Source organism: Neophocaena asiaeorientalis, unplaced genomic scaffold (assembly GCF_003031525.2).
Source record: "Neophocaena asiaeorientalis asiaeorientalis breed wild unplaced genomic scaffold, Neophocaena_asiaeorientalis_V1.1 scaffold308, whole genome shotgun sequence".
Taxonomy (NCBI): Eukaryota; Metazoa; Chordata; class Mammalia; order Artiodactyla; family Phocoenidae; genus Neophocaena; species Neophocaena asiaeorientalis.
In genome coordinates, this window is record NW_020172768.1 from 2,551,594 (window position 1) to 2,566,101 (window position 14,508).

The following is a 14,508-nucleotide window of genomic DNA, read 5'->3' on the forward strand; positions in this document are numbered from 1 at the left end:
AACCCCCAACCTCGGGCATCTAGGGCCACCCCCTTCTGGGTTCCTGAGTGTCAGGGAAGGGAGGGTTATTCTCCCAACACCTGTGCTGGTTGCTCAAGAAACGCACCTCTTCCCTTTCTTCCTACCGGCCTTGGGCGGTTGCCTGTTCCCAGGTGAGTATGGAAGCCCAGTCATTCTGGAGGTCAGGAAGGCTGGGAGAGTGTAATTGCCACTAACTTTACTCTCACACTTCACCCTCAGGGAGCAAAGTCACCAATATCAGGGTTCAAGGGGTGGCCCCGAGGCAATGACAGGTAAGCTCGATTTCATCCCCAAAGCCAGGAAACAGTCCTGAGTTTCACGCGTGATGCTCAGTCTCTCTTGTCCTCTGGGAACAATCTGGGGCACCCCCAGGGCATCTCTCTCTCCTTTGCTTGTGTCTGTTCTTTGTAGGCACTGAACCACCACCCACCACCCCAGGTTCGCATCCTGCACAAGAATCCCCGGGGGCTCCAGTAAACGTCACCATCACAGTGACTGCCAAACCATGAGGCCTCAAGGGGAAGGTGCCAACACGCTTAGGGGAGAAGGTGGGGACGGGAACATCCCCCTCGGTCATACTGAGTGTTAAAGCCAAGGTAGCTAAGACCCCAGCTACCCCTTCCCACTGAATATCCGGCTTTTACAACCAGCACGAGGCTCAACTGCAGGGCCTCTAAGTGACTTGATTATGAGACAAGTCCTGGCCCAGCTTGTGGAAGACAGAGGTGGAAAGACGAGGAAGACACACGACTGGGGAGAAGACGAACCGGCTGTCCGAGGGCAAGTGAGAACCACGGTGCCGGGACCAGTGTCTGGTGCCGTAGGAGCAAGCTGCCTGCTTCCACACCAAGTCCGTGAACTGAGAAATCCCTCGATAAATCACACGTGATGCTCTCACCAGTGGAGGATTATTCCGATTGCAGCTCCCACAGGGAAAGGCTGACCTGGCTTCAGCTGGGCTCCAGGTTTCCCTACTGGGAGGAAACTAGGGGATGGGAAGCAAGATCTGCAGGCATGTGTGCCCTTCATTCAACTCTAGCAAGAGATGTACTTGTCTGGTTCTTTCCACATCCCAAGTTCCTTCCCCAAGAACACGAGCTTCTACTGTAGGACCAGCTGAATCAGGGCTGGTAGCAGAGCCAGGTGCCCAGGGCCTTTGTCTCCCTTTCACCTTTCATGTAGGAATAGCACCGAGCCTGTCGTGGGCAAAGGGCCTCACAGTTGCTAGACCCTGGAGTCCGTGCCAACGAGACGGGACAGGGTTCTTGCCACCAGGCTTGGGGAGCTGGCTGAGAGGGGACCCGGCCAAGCCAAAGTCACACTTTGTCAGCCGCCAGCATGACTCACTGACTCCAAGCGTGCGTGTCTGACATCTGGGTGAAACACAAATGCGTGCTTGTTCCACTGCCTGGAAGAGTCAGCAGAGCTGCCTCCGCAGGGGACTCAGATGAGAAGAAACAGCGAGAGAGCCAAGGGATCATCCTGCCAGGAATCAGGAAAGTGGCGCCCGAGAGGAGACGGAAAACTGACAGAAACTAAGTTCTCCTTAGGTTCTCACAGATTCAGACTTCATTAGACGAGGGGTTTCGAGTTCCCTCACAGCTCTCAGGACGGGGGCTGAGGTTCAAGGAAGGCTCTTTTAAATCTGGGGAATACAACAGAACAAGGCGGCCCCACCCCGTGCAAAAGTCCCTCTCGGCTTTCTGGTCTAAGCAGCTCAGACACTGAGTTTTTCAGGGCAGTAAAGCAAAGCTGCTTCTTGAGACTACGTTTCTACCCTGGGGTTCACCGGGACATAGGTAAACGGTAAAAATAGGTGAGGTCTCAGAAGGGACCCCTCTTCCTCACTCTCCTGCTGCTTCTCTCCTAATTCTTGCTTCCTTCCAAAGAAATACTGAGCTCCCCAAAGGGAGTCTGCCTGCTTCGACAGAGCTCCTTGGTGCACGTATTTTCCCAGCCTCCCATAAAATACCTGTCCTGGATCTTTTTCCTTTGGGGCCTGGATCTCTGCAGTCAGAACAGAATGGATTAACTCACTGGGCTCTGGGATGCGCATAGGGGATTTTCAGGGGAGGACAGGGGTCCAAAAAATGTCAGAGTGAGATGTACACCCACCCCAATCACAGGCTATAAGCAGCTTTACGCAAACAGGGAGCAATCAGAGGATCCCCATCTTCACGTGCTACTCTACATGAAAGCAGCATTCTCTTTTAATATAAAATCAAATCAACAAAATAAAACCTGTCAAAGCTACATCATTTAAAATAGGTACAATTTCAAACATTACCACTTTAAGGAAAATAAAACATATTTTTCAATATGATACAAAAACATGCATCTTAAAAGTCATTGCTTTAAAAGAGAGCAACACAGATGAAATTCAGTTATAAAGTTAATTTCTTGGCAGTACTGTAGCTGGAATGAGATTTGCATCGCAATCAGTAAGGATGTATTGGCCCTTGAGGACTCACTCAACAAAAACCAAACCCAGAAAGAGATGCTTTTTCTAAAGACCACTTCAAAAGGTTTAAAACATCGCCATTTCACTTACATCTTGTAGAGCACCCATCACCAGACGATCAGTGCATAACCAAAAGAAGGAAAAAAAGGAGCTAGTGAAATTATATAGTAGGAGTGGGGGGAGTTTTATGCTAAAACAAAGACTCACGGCGAATTCTAAGAGAAGAAACACAGAGAGGCCTGACGGATTACAGGATCACTATTACGCTGAGAGAAGGTCAAATTCCCGTGCGCGGATGGTAGTGAGGGGGCGTCAGGGAGAGAAATGAGGGCTCCGGGGAAGACCAGGCAATAAGCTCAGAGCTCTGCCCATGGAGGACAGAGGCAGCTTCTCTCGTTGTGGAGTTAGAGCATCCGAGGAATCCCACGGCGGGGCGTGCCAGGGCTTACAGAACTGGACCAGTTCCATCAGGAGAGTGAACCACAATGCTTTCGGAAAGCAGTATGGAAAAACGGAAGGAGCTCAGATTACAGCTCCAGGTGAGTCCAAATGCTGGCTCTGTGGCTCACCTGTGTGACCTGGGGACTTTACCATCTACTTTGTAGATGTGTCTTAACAGTAAGATTTGAGATAGCAGTAACAAGCACCAGCACAGTGCCTGGTACACAGCAGTTACTACACAAATGTTAGAGCCATCGCCCACGCTGTACTTTCCTCTGACTTCCTGGCAAGTGACTTTAGGTAGGACTGTTTTGGGTGACTGTGCAGGGCTAAAAGTTCAGAACAACTCACGGTTAGAGAGCACTCATAACTCCTAAACATGAAGGCAATTATATATATATTTATATTTATATATCTCAATATATAAAGGCATTTTTTATAAATAAAATACAATAAAAGGGATAACACTTAAAACAGCGTTATTAACAATATAAGTAAAGCAGTCCACAATGAGATTGCCCTAAAGGTAAAGTTGTTTTCTCTTCCTAGTGGACAAATCCCGTATTCAAAGTCGATCTTTAAAAGCAGTTTATGACCTAAGGCTCATGCTAATACACCTCTGTTTCCTGAATCAAAATGACTGCCTACAAACATTTACTCCCCAGTTTTCTAAAACTCCCTTTGTGACTGTATTGCCCGTAACTTGACTGGCAACACAGGGTATGTCTTTATATTCTGTGTGCTAGGACTTTGTCCTTTGCTAGCCACAGAAGTAAGGGACACAGCTATCCCCCTCCAAAGCTAACTGCATCTAAGCAACGTGAAGAATAAATCCAGTCAGTATACTACAGGCATGGACGTCTGGAATGGAGAACTTGACCGCAGCATCCCTGATACCCGACTATGAAATCATATCTACTACATTCTACTCAAAGTAATCCTTGCATAGTGACCCAGCTCACAAAGCACATTCCACTAACAGTTCTATTTATAAAGTATATAGACATATGTAAGGGGATATTGACGCATTTATATAGAAAGTCGATTAGTACAGTATGCTAGTCTATTTCACTGCAATTGTTGGGAAACTGTAAAAGTTTTCCACTTACGCTGGAATTGCTTGACTCTTAGGTAGGATCTGTTTCTTCCCCAAAGGGAGGCATGATCCAGAAAAGAGCAGTGATCCATAAAGCTTGACTCAAGCTATTAAATACACTTAGAGTGTTGTTTTGTTTTGTTTTAGATGTGGAGAAGAAAAGCCTTCCAACGACAGCTGCAAACGTCCTCGTCACTCAGAGGCGGCAACAATTGTGATTTATGAGCTCTGCTAATCGAAGCTTTAGGTGCCTGTTACAATGATGACATTCAGAAAAAAATGTCTGGAAACTTCAAACCTCCAGATTCTTTTCTGACACTACCATCTTCCAGGTATTGCCCAAGCTGGAAATCAGAAAACATCGATTTTCAGGGGCTGTGGTACCATGACACATCCTATACTAATGGGAGAGCCTCCGCCGAGATAGTCCCCCTGGAACCCTCCCTTTTTTCTTAAAATGCACATCTTTCTCTTCCAGTCACTACTTGAAAGTCTTATTTTGCTCCTACTCTTAGAAACAGTCAAAAAGAGCCCCATGGTGACCATGTTATAAACAAATGCAATTTAAAATTTTAGTAGGCATTCTTTTTCTCTCTGGCCCTGGCTCCCTTTCTGCTTCTGCAATAACCCAACCAGACTTAACCACCACCATGTCCATGACACTCTTTGTGATTAGTGCCTAGAAAGCTGGACATAACTTGTGCCCATGTGCAGACGGTCTATAGGTCAACTATCACTTCTGTGGAAGGCACTCATCAAACTCACAAGACATCTGCTATTACAAACATCAGGCTACAACTGTGGTTGACTACAAATGTTCTCAGAAAGTCTGATAACATGATAGTGAAAGACAGCTTTCCTTCTGAAAAGTTCCAATGGCCTGTGCAATTCTCTCTTAGATGAGTCAGCCAATAGGTGGGATCATCGTAGGAGGGGCTCTTACTGTCGCTGAGGCTCTTGGACAACGTGGAATGATCCCACTGCTCTCATATGATTGAAAACTATGCCAAACCAGGTTGTTTACTACTGAGGGGGAGGAAGAAATAGGGAGGGAAACTTTTAAGGCATAAATAATATAAACGGGCACACATTTTAAGATACATTCATATGACATTACTACTACAAAAAATAAATAACGATTTTTCTCTGAATTGAATTAATGTCCTTCACACAGTCCATCCCCAGGCCTGTTTTGTGCAGTTACTGGCTTGAAGTGGAAACATGACGAGGCACCGACACATCCTCAGGTTTCCTGGGATTGCTGAAGGACACCTGAAGGGCTGTCTACAGGAATGCCAGGAGGAGACCATGGTGTCTTTTCAGCGCAGTCCTTTGAAACAGGTGGCAAAATAAGAGGATTCCAACTTAAAATTTTGTTCTCTGTTTCTGAAGGCACACAGCTGTCTCCTGAAACACAAAGGTTTGGAAGTGATAAAGGCTGATTTTTATCAAAGCAGTCTACAAACATTACCTTGAGCAATAAAGAAAGAATCACGAGCAAGATCAGAGCCCAGTTACATTTAGTTTGAATCTGAGGGAGACAGTAGGTTTAGAAGGTTTAAAATGAAGTTGAGCTCTCATGAACAGTTGTACAATTCATCTCAGGGTTAAAGGAAACCCCTTAAAAGCCCCCAAATTACCATCTTAAAGAGAGGCTACAACTCCAGAATCAATTCAAATGAAAAAGCTCAGGATCACAAAATGCATCTTTCTAGCAAGTCTACTGTCAGGTACAAACTGAATCAAAGCCTATTTGGATTTATTTTCCAAAATGTTCTCAGGATGAACAACCTGAGATGAATGGTGTGCATAACAAAATTTCAAAGAACTCTTTATTGAGTCAACTTTTTTTTAAGTATCCAATATCCCCCCCCCCGCCAATATCTAAGAAATACGTGAGTTGATCACAGAACATTCTGAAAGCATCACCTTTCCTGATACGGTTCTTAGTTAACTGAAGACTATCTAGAAACTTAAGATTTATAATGTCTTGCTGTACCTCTGTTGAACTCTGCTGCAACTTCCACACAATCAGAGCTGGTCTCATTTCTATTGTCTTGACAGCAAATAGGCTGCGCAGGTCTTTGTGCCTTGTCATCTTTGATGCCCTTCTCAGGTGACTGACCACAGTCGGGGACTGTGGAAGCCAGATACACAGGCATCTTCATGTGAATGAGGGGCTTCATTTCCAAACCATCCTGAGGATAAGGTGCTACCACTGGGACCACAGGAAGGGGGCTGCTGCTGAAACTGCTGTTGGTTTTGGTGAAACACCTATAAAGGGTAAACCAAAAGAAATAGAATTGTATCTAGAGGGATCAATAATTAAAAGTCACTCATTTTGAAATATCATTTGGTATTTTGTATTCATAGATTCTTAAGAAAGATGGATGCTTAGAAATAACTAAATGATTCACTATGATTTGAAATATCAAAAATTAAAGTGAAATACAACAGGAGAATGCATCAAAAAGCAAACCAATTAAGAATGGAACTGTATATGATGACCTATCCCATGTTTCCTTTGCCCTAGTCTGCTGTCAGAAGTTGTCTTCATAATTAAATAGCTCCAGAATATAGCACACAGACGGAAAAGGCCATCCACACTGGAAGGAATGAAAGAAAAAAAGAGGAAGAGGACAGAAAGCTAAGAAACTTTGGCCATATGAGAGAAATGACCTTATGAAAGAAAGCCAACAAAAACACGCTGTTTTGAAATCAGATATGTTCCCTCTCACTCTTGGAAAAAACACTACAAGAACTAGACACCCAAAATCCAGGTTTTATTTTTCAATTTTTTTCTTTTTAGAATTAATTGCTAGAATTTATTAGTACTGAGCATTCACTTCAATTCTGCCCTACTTTTATTTCTTGCCTTCATCCAAGATATGTGTTTTCTCTAATTTTTTTCCTTCCTGTTCTTCAGATTGGATAATTTCTATTGATCTTCCAGTTCATTGACTCTTGCTTCTGTATTCTCCAATCTGATTTTAAGCCCTATCAGTAAACTTTCCATTCCAGTTATTTATACTTCTCGGCTTTGGAATTTCCATTTGATCTTTTTAACTGTTTCTATTTCTCAGATGTAATTCCCCATGTGAATTCATTGTGTGTATATCTTCAAGTCCTTGAGCATATTTGTAACAGCTGCTTTAAAGTCATTGTCTACTCGTTGTGATATCTGGATCATCTCAGAGTCTGTTTCTATTGACTATTTTTTTCCCTTGAGTAAGTATCACATTTTCCTATTTCGTTACATGTATAGTAATTTTTTTAACTGGATTTTTCCCTCTGATTTTCTGGTTGATCTGTTGGCCTCAACCTCCATCCTTCAACACCTTCAGTTTGTGTTCTTGACCCAAGATTGGAGAATGCCCTCAGGCAAAAACCCATAAACAAATGTCACCCATTGTCTTTCAAGGTTAGATTTATTCAGTTTCTGCCTGTTTCTGGTTACTCTACAATACTTTCAAATTGTCCAATTTCATCATTATTACCTGTGGATGATCAAGCTAGTCCATCATTAACAGAAACTGGAATCTAAGAAGTATTTATATAAAAAATAAAAATATTTTTTATTTATAAAATTAGGAGTGAGAAAAGTCTGGAGAAGACATTTCATTTCGCTTTGATCTGGGTTTGTTAGGTAGGAAACACACAGGACTGACCAGTAGTATGATGGAGCTAGGCATGTTAGGGAATAAAGATAAGAATTCTTTGGACTTCCATCCTTTGAACATGGGATGGTATGCTTCTGGAGCATAAGAAAATCAGTAAAAGGAAGTCCATGCAACTGTTACCAGCATTTCTGTTGGTTCAAGTTATTAGAAATACCAAATCCTAAGCATGAAGACTCGGAACCTGGAAGAGAATAAGACATCTGTCAGGAAAACAAATCCTTAATTTAAATAAGTCCAACTTTAATTTCAAATAGAGAAATATATTCACTCTACACTTAGTAGAACTCAGATACCAGTCACCTGGCATGAAAGCAAAGTATGTCTGTCAGGTATTCATCTGCACAGAATAATTTGACTACAGCATTATCTACTATGACTGTAATTTTAACTTTTAATAGTACAGGAAAGATATATACCTGATTGAAAGAATATCTGTGTTCCCATGCAAGTGTTAAGGCAGTCAAAAGTGGAGGGAGGGGCTTCCCCGGTGGCACAGTGGTTGAGAGTCCGCCTGCTGATGCAGGGGACACGGGTTCGTGCCCCGGTCCGGGAAGATCCCACATGCCGCGGAGCGGCTGGGCCCGTGAGCCATGGCCGCTGAGCCTGCGCGTCCGGAGCCTGTGCTCCGCAACGGGAGAGGCCACGGCAGTGGGAGGCCCGCGTACTGTAAAAAAAAAAAAAAATCTAACAAAAAAAAAAGTGGAGGGAGCACTGGTGTGGAAGAAAGTTCGTTGGAGTCAGAATCAAAGCACCGCGCTGGACAGATCATGACTCCAGGAAAGCGTGGCATTCCTTATTGGTCTGATGTACATTTTATTCAACTCTGAACTTAAAAAATTTTTCCGGGGTGCTGACGAGGGCGAACACGAATCTCTTGACATCCATTTAAAAATGTCCATGTTATCAGTCTCTTTCTTCATTAGTCTCTTCCACTGTCGCAACACCCAGGGAACCTGAAAATCCCCCTGAATGTATTCAATTCATGAGAATCCACAGACTGTAAACAGGGTACTCACCCAAAATATGGGGCAAGTCCAGGGGAAAAATCTTCTTGTTTTTTTTTTGTTTGTTTTGTTTTTTTTGGCCGTGCTGCATGGCTTACAGGATCTTAGTTCCCCGACCAGGGATTGAAGCCGGGGCCACAGCAGTGAAAGCGCTGAGTCCTAACCACTGGAGCACCTGGGAACTCCTGGAAAAATCTTTTTGCATTCAAACTACTACTAATGAGAATTTAATAGATATTATATATCTATAAATAATGTTACTTAGAAGAACCCTTTATTCTAAAACCATTTGCTGATACTTTCTAAATGTCAGACACTGTGGTAGACACTGAAAGTATAAAGATAAATACAACAGGTTCCAGCTCTCAGTCTAGCAGAGGAGAAAAAGTAAACAAATGGTTACAATATAATGTAGTAAGTGTAATATAAGAAGGTATAAAAGACACTGGGAGCGCTCAACTTTGAGATGGGCTATAGACGTATAGCTGATGAGAACAGGGTACTTCCCACATTCCAGCTAAAGACCAGTGTGTATTACTCCATGCTATTTCAGACTCAAGCGTCTTATAATTGAGGAAATTACAGTAGATGGCAATTGTGGAATTAGAGAGTAAGAAGGATTCTGATTTCAAAAAACCATAAATATCTCTGGTCAGGGGAATCTATGTGGCTACCATGATTCGCTGGAAATCATTCTTAAAAATTAAGTTCCTGGCTTCTGGCTATGGCTGATTATATCAGAACAACTCTCCTGCCAAAAGCAACCTGGCAATTAAAAACGATGGCGAAATTTTAGTTTAAATCTGTCAAAATCATCAGAGAGCTACTCCAGCACTTAAGTGGCTGAGATTCCAGAAAAAAGGTAAATGTGAGTTTCAGCACCACTTTTCCTCATGAAGCATCCGCCCAGTTCAGTGCAGGATGAAACGCTAAGACGTCAGCAGGAAGTGGCTAAGGAGCTGAGCAGAACTTCTGGCAGTTTCCTGGGGCTGGGAAGACAGAAATTGGAGCTCAGAGCCTACCAAAGAGAAGAGGCCCCGTAAACACCCCCAGGCTTTTCACTGGGACCCTTGAAGGGTTACATTGTAAAAATAACAGTGAAGCAGGAATAGACAAGGCTTTTAAAAAGAGGGAAACTCAGCATTAAATCAGCTCAATCGCTGATTGGGTTAAAATGATCTGCCCCTTGCCTAACTGCCTGCCAAAAACAAAAGTAAATCCTTTCTGGGGCAAGAAAACATCTTCCAGAGACTCTATGAGTTATTATATGCAATGTCCAGAATTCAGTAAAAAATTACGTGGCATTTCTGGAGACAGAAACAAGAGAAAACTAAGTGATGCAGACATTGAGTTAGGAGACAAAGATTTTAAAAGAACTGGATGAACATATTCAAGAAAACAGGTGACAAGATGGAGAATTTTAACAGAGACTTAGAATCTAATAATAATTATTATTTGGAATTTCTAAACTAAAAAGTAGAATACCTAAACGAAGAGCTCAATTCATGGAGTTAAGACCAAATTGAACACAGATGACTAGAGGTTTACTGAACATGAAGCGTGTCTCTGCACGGTCTTCAGACTGAAGCACAGACACAAAAGGATGGAAAATATAGAAAGAAGCTTAAGAGGCATACGAGGCATAGAAAAAAGCTCAAAAATATATGCTGGCACACCTCATTTTATTATGCTTCACTTTATTATACTTCGCAGATAACGTGTTTTATACAAACTGAAGGTTTGTGGCAGCCCTGCGTCAAGCAAGTTGGTCAGCGCCATTTTTCCAACAGCGTTTGCTCACTTCTGTCTCTGTCATACATTTTGCTAACTCTCGAAATATTTCAAACTTTTTCATTATTATTATATTTGTTATGGTGATCTGTGATCAATGACCTTTGACTGTAGTTGTTTTGAGGTGCCACAAACACTGCTGTCTTAAGAAATTGCCACAGTCATTCCAGCCTTCAGCAACCATCACCCTGATCAGTCAACAGCCATCAACATCGAGGCAAGACCCTCCACCAGTGAAACGATTATGACTCACTGAAGGCTCAGATGATGGTTAGGATTTTTTTAAGCAATAAAGTATTTTTAAATTAAGGTATGTACATTTTTTTGGGACATAATCAAAAAATTCATGTGACTCACTTTATTGCAATATTCAATTTATTGCAGTGGTCTGGAACCAAACCCTTGATATCTCCAACGTATGCCTGTAAAGTTGGCATCTCTCTGGAGGACAGAAAAGAGAGAATGGGATAAAAGCTATATCTGGAGAGTTAAAGGCTAAGAATTTTCTAAAACTGATGAAAGTTCAAGCCACAGATTTAAGAAGTTCTATGAACCCCAAGCAGAATAAATACAAAGAAAATTATACTTTCAAATGTGAATAATTAAATGGCTGGAAGCAAAAATACAAAGTGAAAATCATAAAAGCAGCCAGAAGAAAAAGACATTATCACCTTGAAAGGGAACAACAGCTGTATAGATGATTCTTCAATAGAAACAACAGAAGCAACAAAATAATGGAATGACATCGTTAAAGCACAAAAAGAAAGTAAACGCCAACCTAGAATTTAATGAACAGTAATAAATACCCTTTGAAAGGGAAGATGAATTGAAGACATTTCCAGACAAAAAATCTGGGAGAATATGTAACCCTCAGACCTTTACTACAAGAAATACTATACGGAATTCTTCAAGTTGAGGGAAAATGAGTACCAGCAGACAACAGGAAGAAATACAGAAAAATCTACAAACAGGAAATGAGGGAGAGGGTGTGGAGAAAAGGGAACCCTCCTACACTGTTGGTGGGAATGTAAATTGGTGCAGCCACTGTGGAGAACAGTATGGAGGTTCCTTAAAAAACTAAAAATAGAGCTACCGTATGATCCAGCAATCCCACTCCTGGGCATATACCTGGAGAAAACCATAATTCAAAAAGACACACGCACCTCCATGTTTATTGCAGCACTACGTACAATTGTCAGGACATGGAAGCAACCTAAATGTCCATCGACAGATGAATGGATACAGAAGATGTGGTACATATATACAATGGAATACTACTCAGCCATAAAAAATAATGAAATAATGCCACTTGTAGTGACATAGATGGACCTAGAGATCATCATATTGAGTGAAGTAAGTCAGACAGAGAAAGACAAACATCATATGACATTGCTTATATATGGAATCTCAAAAAAGGGTACAGATGAACTTATTTACAAAACAGAGTCACGGATGTAGAAGACAAACTTATGGTTACCAAGGGGGGAAGGGGGGTAGGGACAAATTGGGAGACTGGGACTGAAATATATACACTACTCTATACAAAATAGATAACTAATAAGAACCTACTGTATAGCACGGGGAACTCTACTCAGTACTCTGTTATGACCTATATGGGAAGAGAATCTAAAAAAGAGTGGTTATATATACATGTATAACTGATTCACTTTGCTGTACACCTGAAACTAATACAACATTGTAAATCAACTATACTCCAATAAAAACTGGTAAAAAAGAAGGGATGAATAGCAACAAAGGTAATGTCGGGAATTGTGACTAAATATCGACCGCAAAAAACAGTAACTGTATTGTGTTAAAGGATTTTAAATATTTATAGAATTAAACCACATGACAAAAATAACAAAACACTGGGGAAGGAACTGGAGTTAAAATGTTCTAAAGTATTTTATTGTCTAGGAAGTAATAAAAGTACTAATGCATGTTAGACTCTAATTAAGATCATAATGTCCAGCACCAAGCACACAGTAAATGGCATATCGTATGACCTCAAAAATGCTGAAAAAATAATAAACATTAGAACATCAGACTTTTTAAATAACCTTTTCTGTAAGCAAGTAAATTTATTATCAAGGAGCAACAATTAAACTAATTGGTCAAGATACCTTATAACAGACCATACCTAAAACTAAGATAATACACGTAGATTAAAGTGAGAATGAACCATGGGACTTCCCTGGCAGTCCAGTGGTTAAGACTTCATGCTTCCACTGCAGGGGACACAGGTTCGATCCCTGGTCAGGGAACTAGGATCCCGCATGCCGCTCGGCACGGCCAAAAAAATAAAGTGAGAGTGAACCATACACTTACCCCTTAAGATTTTTGTACCACAATAGTAGTTATCTCTGTCCTTGTTCCATACTAGTTCTGTTGTTCGGTCTTTCTTCTACCTGTTGGCTTCAAAGTTCTCTGACTTAAAATTCAGTCTTCTGGAGGACGGGCAATGCCCGTCCTAGGTGGCGGAGAAAGCTCTTAGTGACACAATGGAGCACAGTCAGGCACTTAATGAAATCCCCGATCATGATGTAAAACAAACTAAGTGAGCTTCTGGCTTGATGTTCCATTTCTCTGCAGGAATCTGGAAGTAATACAAAGGTGCTAGAAACCTGAAAGACAAAAGAGGATCAGGTCAGAAAGAGAAGTTTTCATTTAAAAAAGTAAAGTTAAGGTGTAGGAAAAAAATATACTTGCCAGGATTTGAAACACCAGGGCAGTTCCCTAAACACAAGATATTATAAGTTAATAATTGGCTTATATAGATCTAATATGAATTTAATTTCATAATGCTGACATAAAATAATGAAGACTCACCAGATAATAAGATGCCTTAAGTTCTTCTGTTGTTTTGTTCCTTTTAGTTTCTTTTCTGTCCTGCTCATTTCTTTAATTTAAAGCAAAGGACGGGATTTTTAAAGGAAATCTAAGGGCAGTCTAACAGTTTGAGTGTAGAGCACTTCCATGAGAATGAAGGTGAGCTACATGGATGGGACAGGACCGAGGGATGGTCAGGACAGAAGAGCCAGGGCCAACTACGATGGATGGTAATTAGAGGGCTGATACTGTCACCTGGTTTTATGTGCTGGGAGTTAACAAGCAGAATACACATGTTTTAAAAGAAATTACAGATATTTAGCAAGAGAAAAGTGCAATTTCCTATTACATATTCTTTAGCAGCTATTTTTCAGGTAAGTGATATAGAAAATCACAGCAGTGCATACTTTTATTCCAAACTGTGACTCTTAATTAACAGGGTGGTGCTGGTAGTAACATCGTCATTTGAGTTAGACTGTTAACATGATTATAACCCAAATTTCAACATGATAAACCGAACTGATTTAAAATTTTCTAGTATGCCAAACCCTAACTCATAGTCATCAGTAATTAACCACGTAGATAACCAAATATAAAAAATTCAGTCACCTTACTTTTAGTTCATTTCTGGATGTCTACATGTGTTGACATAAATATGGCTTCAACTTGGGGGCTACATGCTAAGATATAAGCACAGAGGTCATAGTCGATAAAAAAGGAATATAATACCTGTTCTGAATATAATTAGGCATATAACATGTAAAACAATTCTTTTACTGATAACGCTTTAATTAAAATTTCTTTTTTTAAAAAAAAAACTGTGGCTTTATTTACTTATTTATTTTTGCCTTGCTGCGTGGCATGCGGGATCTTAATTCCCTGACCAGGGATCGAACCCACGCCCCCTGCAGTGGAAGCATAGAGTCTTAACCACTGGACTGCCAGGGAAGTCCCTAAAGTTTCTAAAGTAATCAGATAATCACAAAAATAATACCTGTATATACGTAAATGTAAGGGACCCAAATCTATAACAAGTGAGAGAGAGAAAAGGGCAAATGTCTGTGTCTGCAAATGTATCACATTCATTAAGATGCTCTTATAGGGGCTTCCCTGGTGGCGCAGTGGTTGAGAGTCCGCCTGCCGATGCTAGGGGACATGGGTTCGTGCCCGGGTCCAGGAAGATCC

At 41.3% G+C, this 14,508-nt stretch overlaps 1 protein-coding gene across 1 annotated transcript in view; it reads right to left on the minus strand.

Annotated features, from left to right (window-relative positions):
• Positions 1-2,273: 2,273 nt before the first annotated feature.
• CDON (cell adhesion associated, oncogene regulated) overlaps positions 2,274-14,508 on the minus strand; it is a 99,746-nt gene continuing 87,511 nt past the window's right edge. Inside the window, exons 20-21 of the mRNA XM_024740841.1 lie at positions 6,019-6,293; positions 2,274-5,426 (exon numbers count right to left, since the gene is read on the minus strand). Of these exons, the coding sequence (XP_024596609.1) occupies positions 5,263-5,426; positions 6,019-6,293 (439 nt within the window). The 3' untranslated portion in view covers positions 2,274-5,262. The remainder of the gene's footprint in view (positions 5,427-6,018; positions 6,294-14,508) is intronic.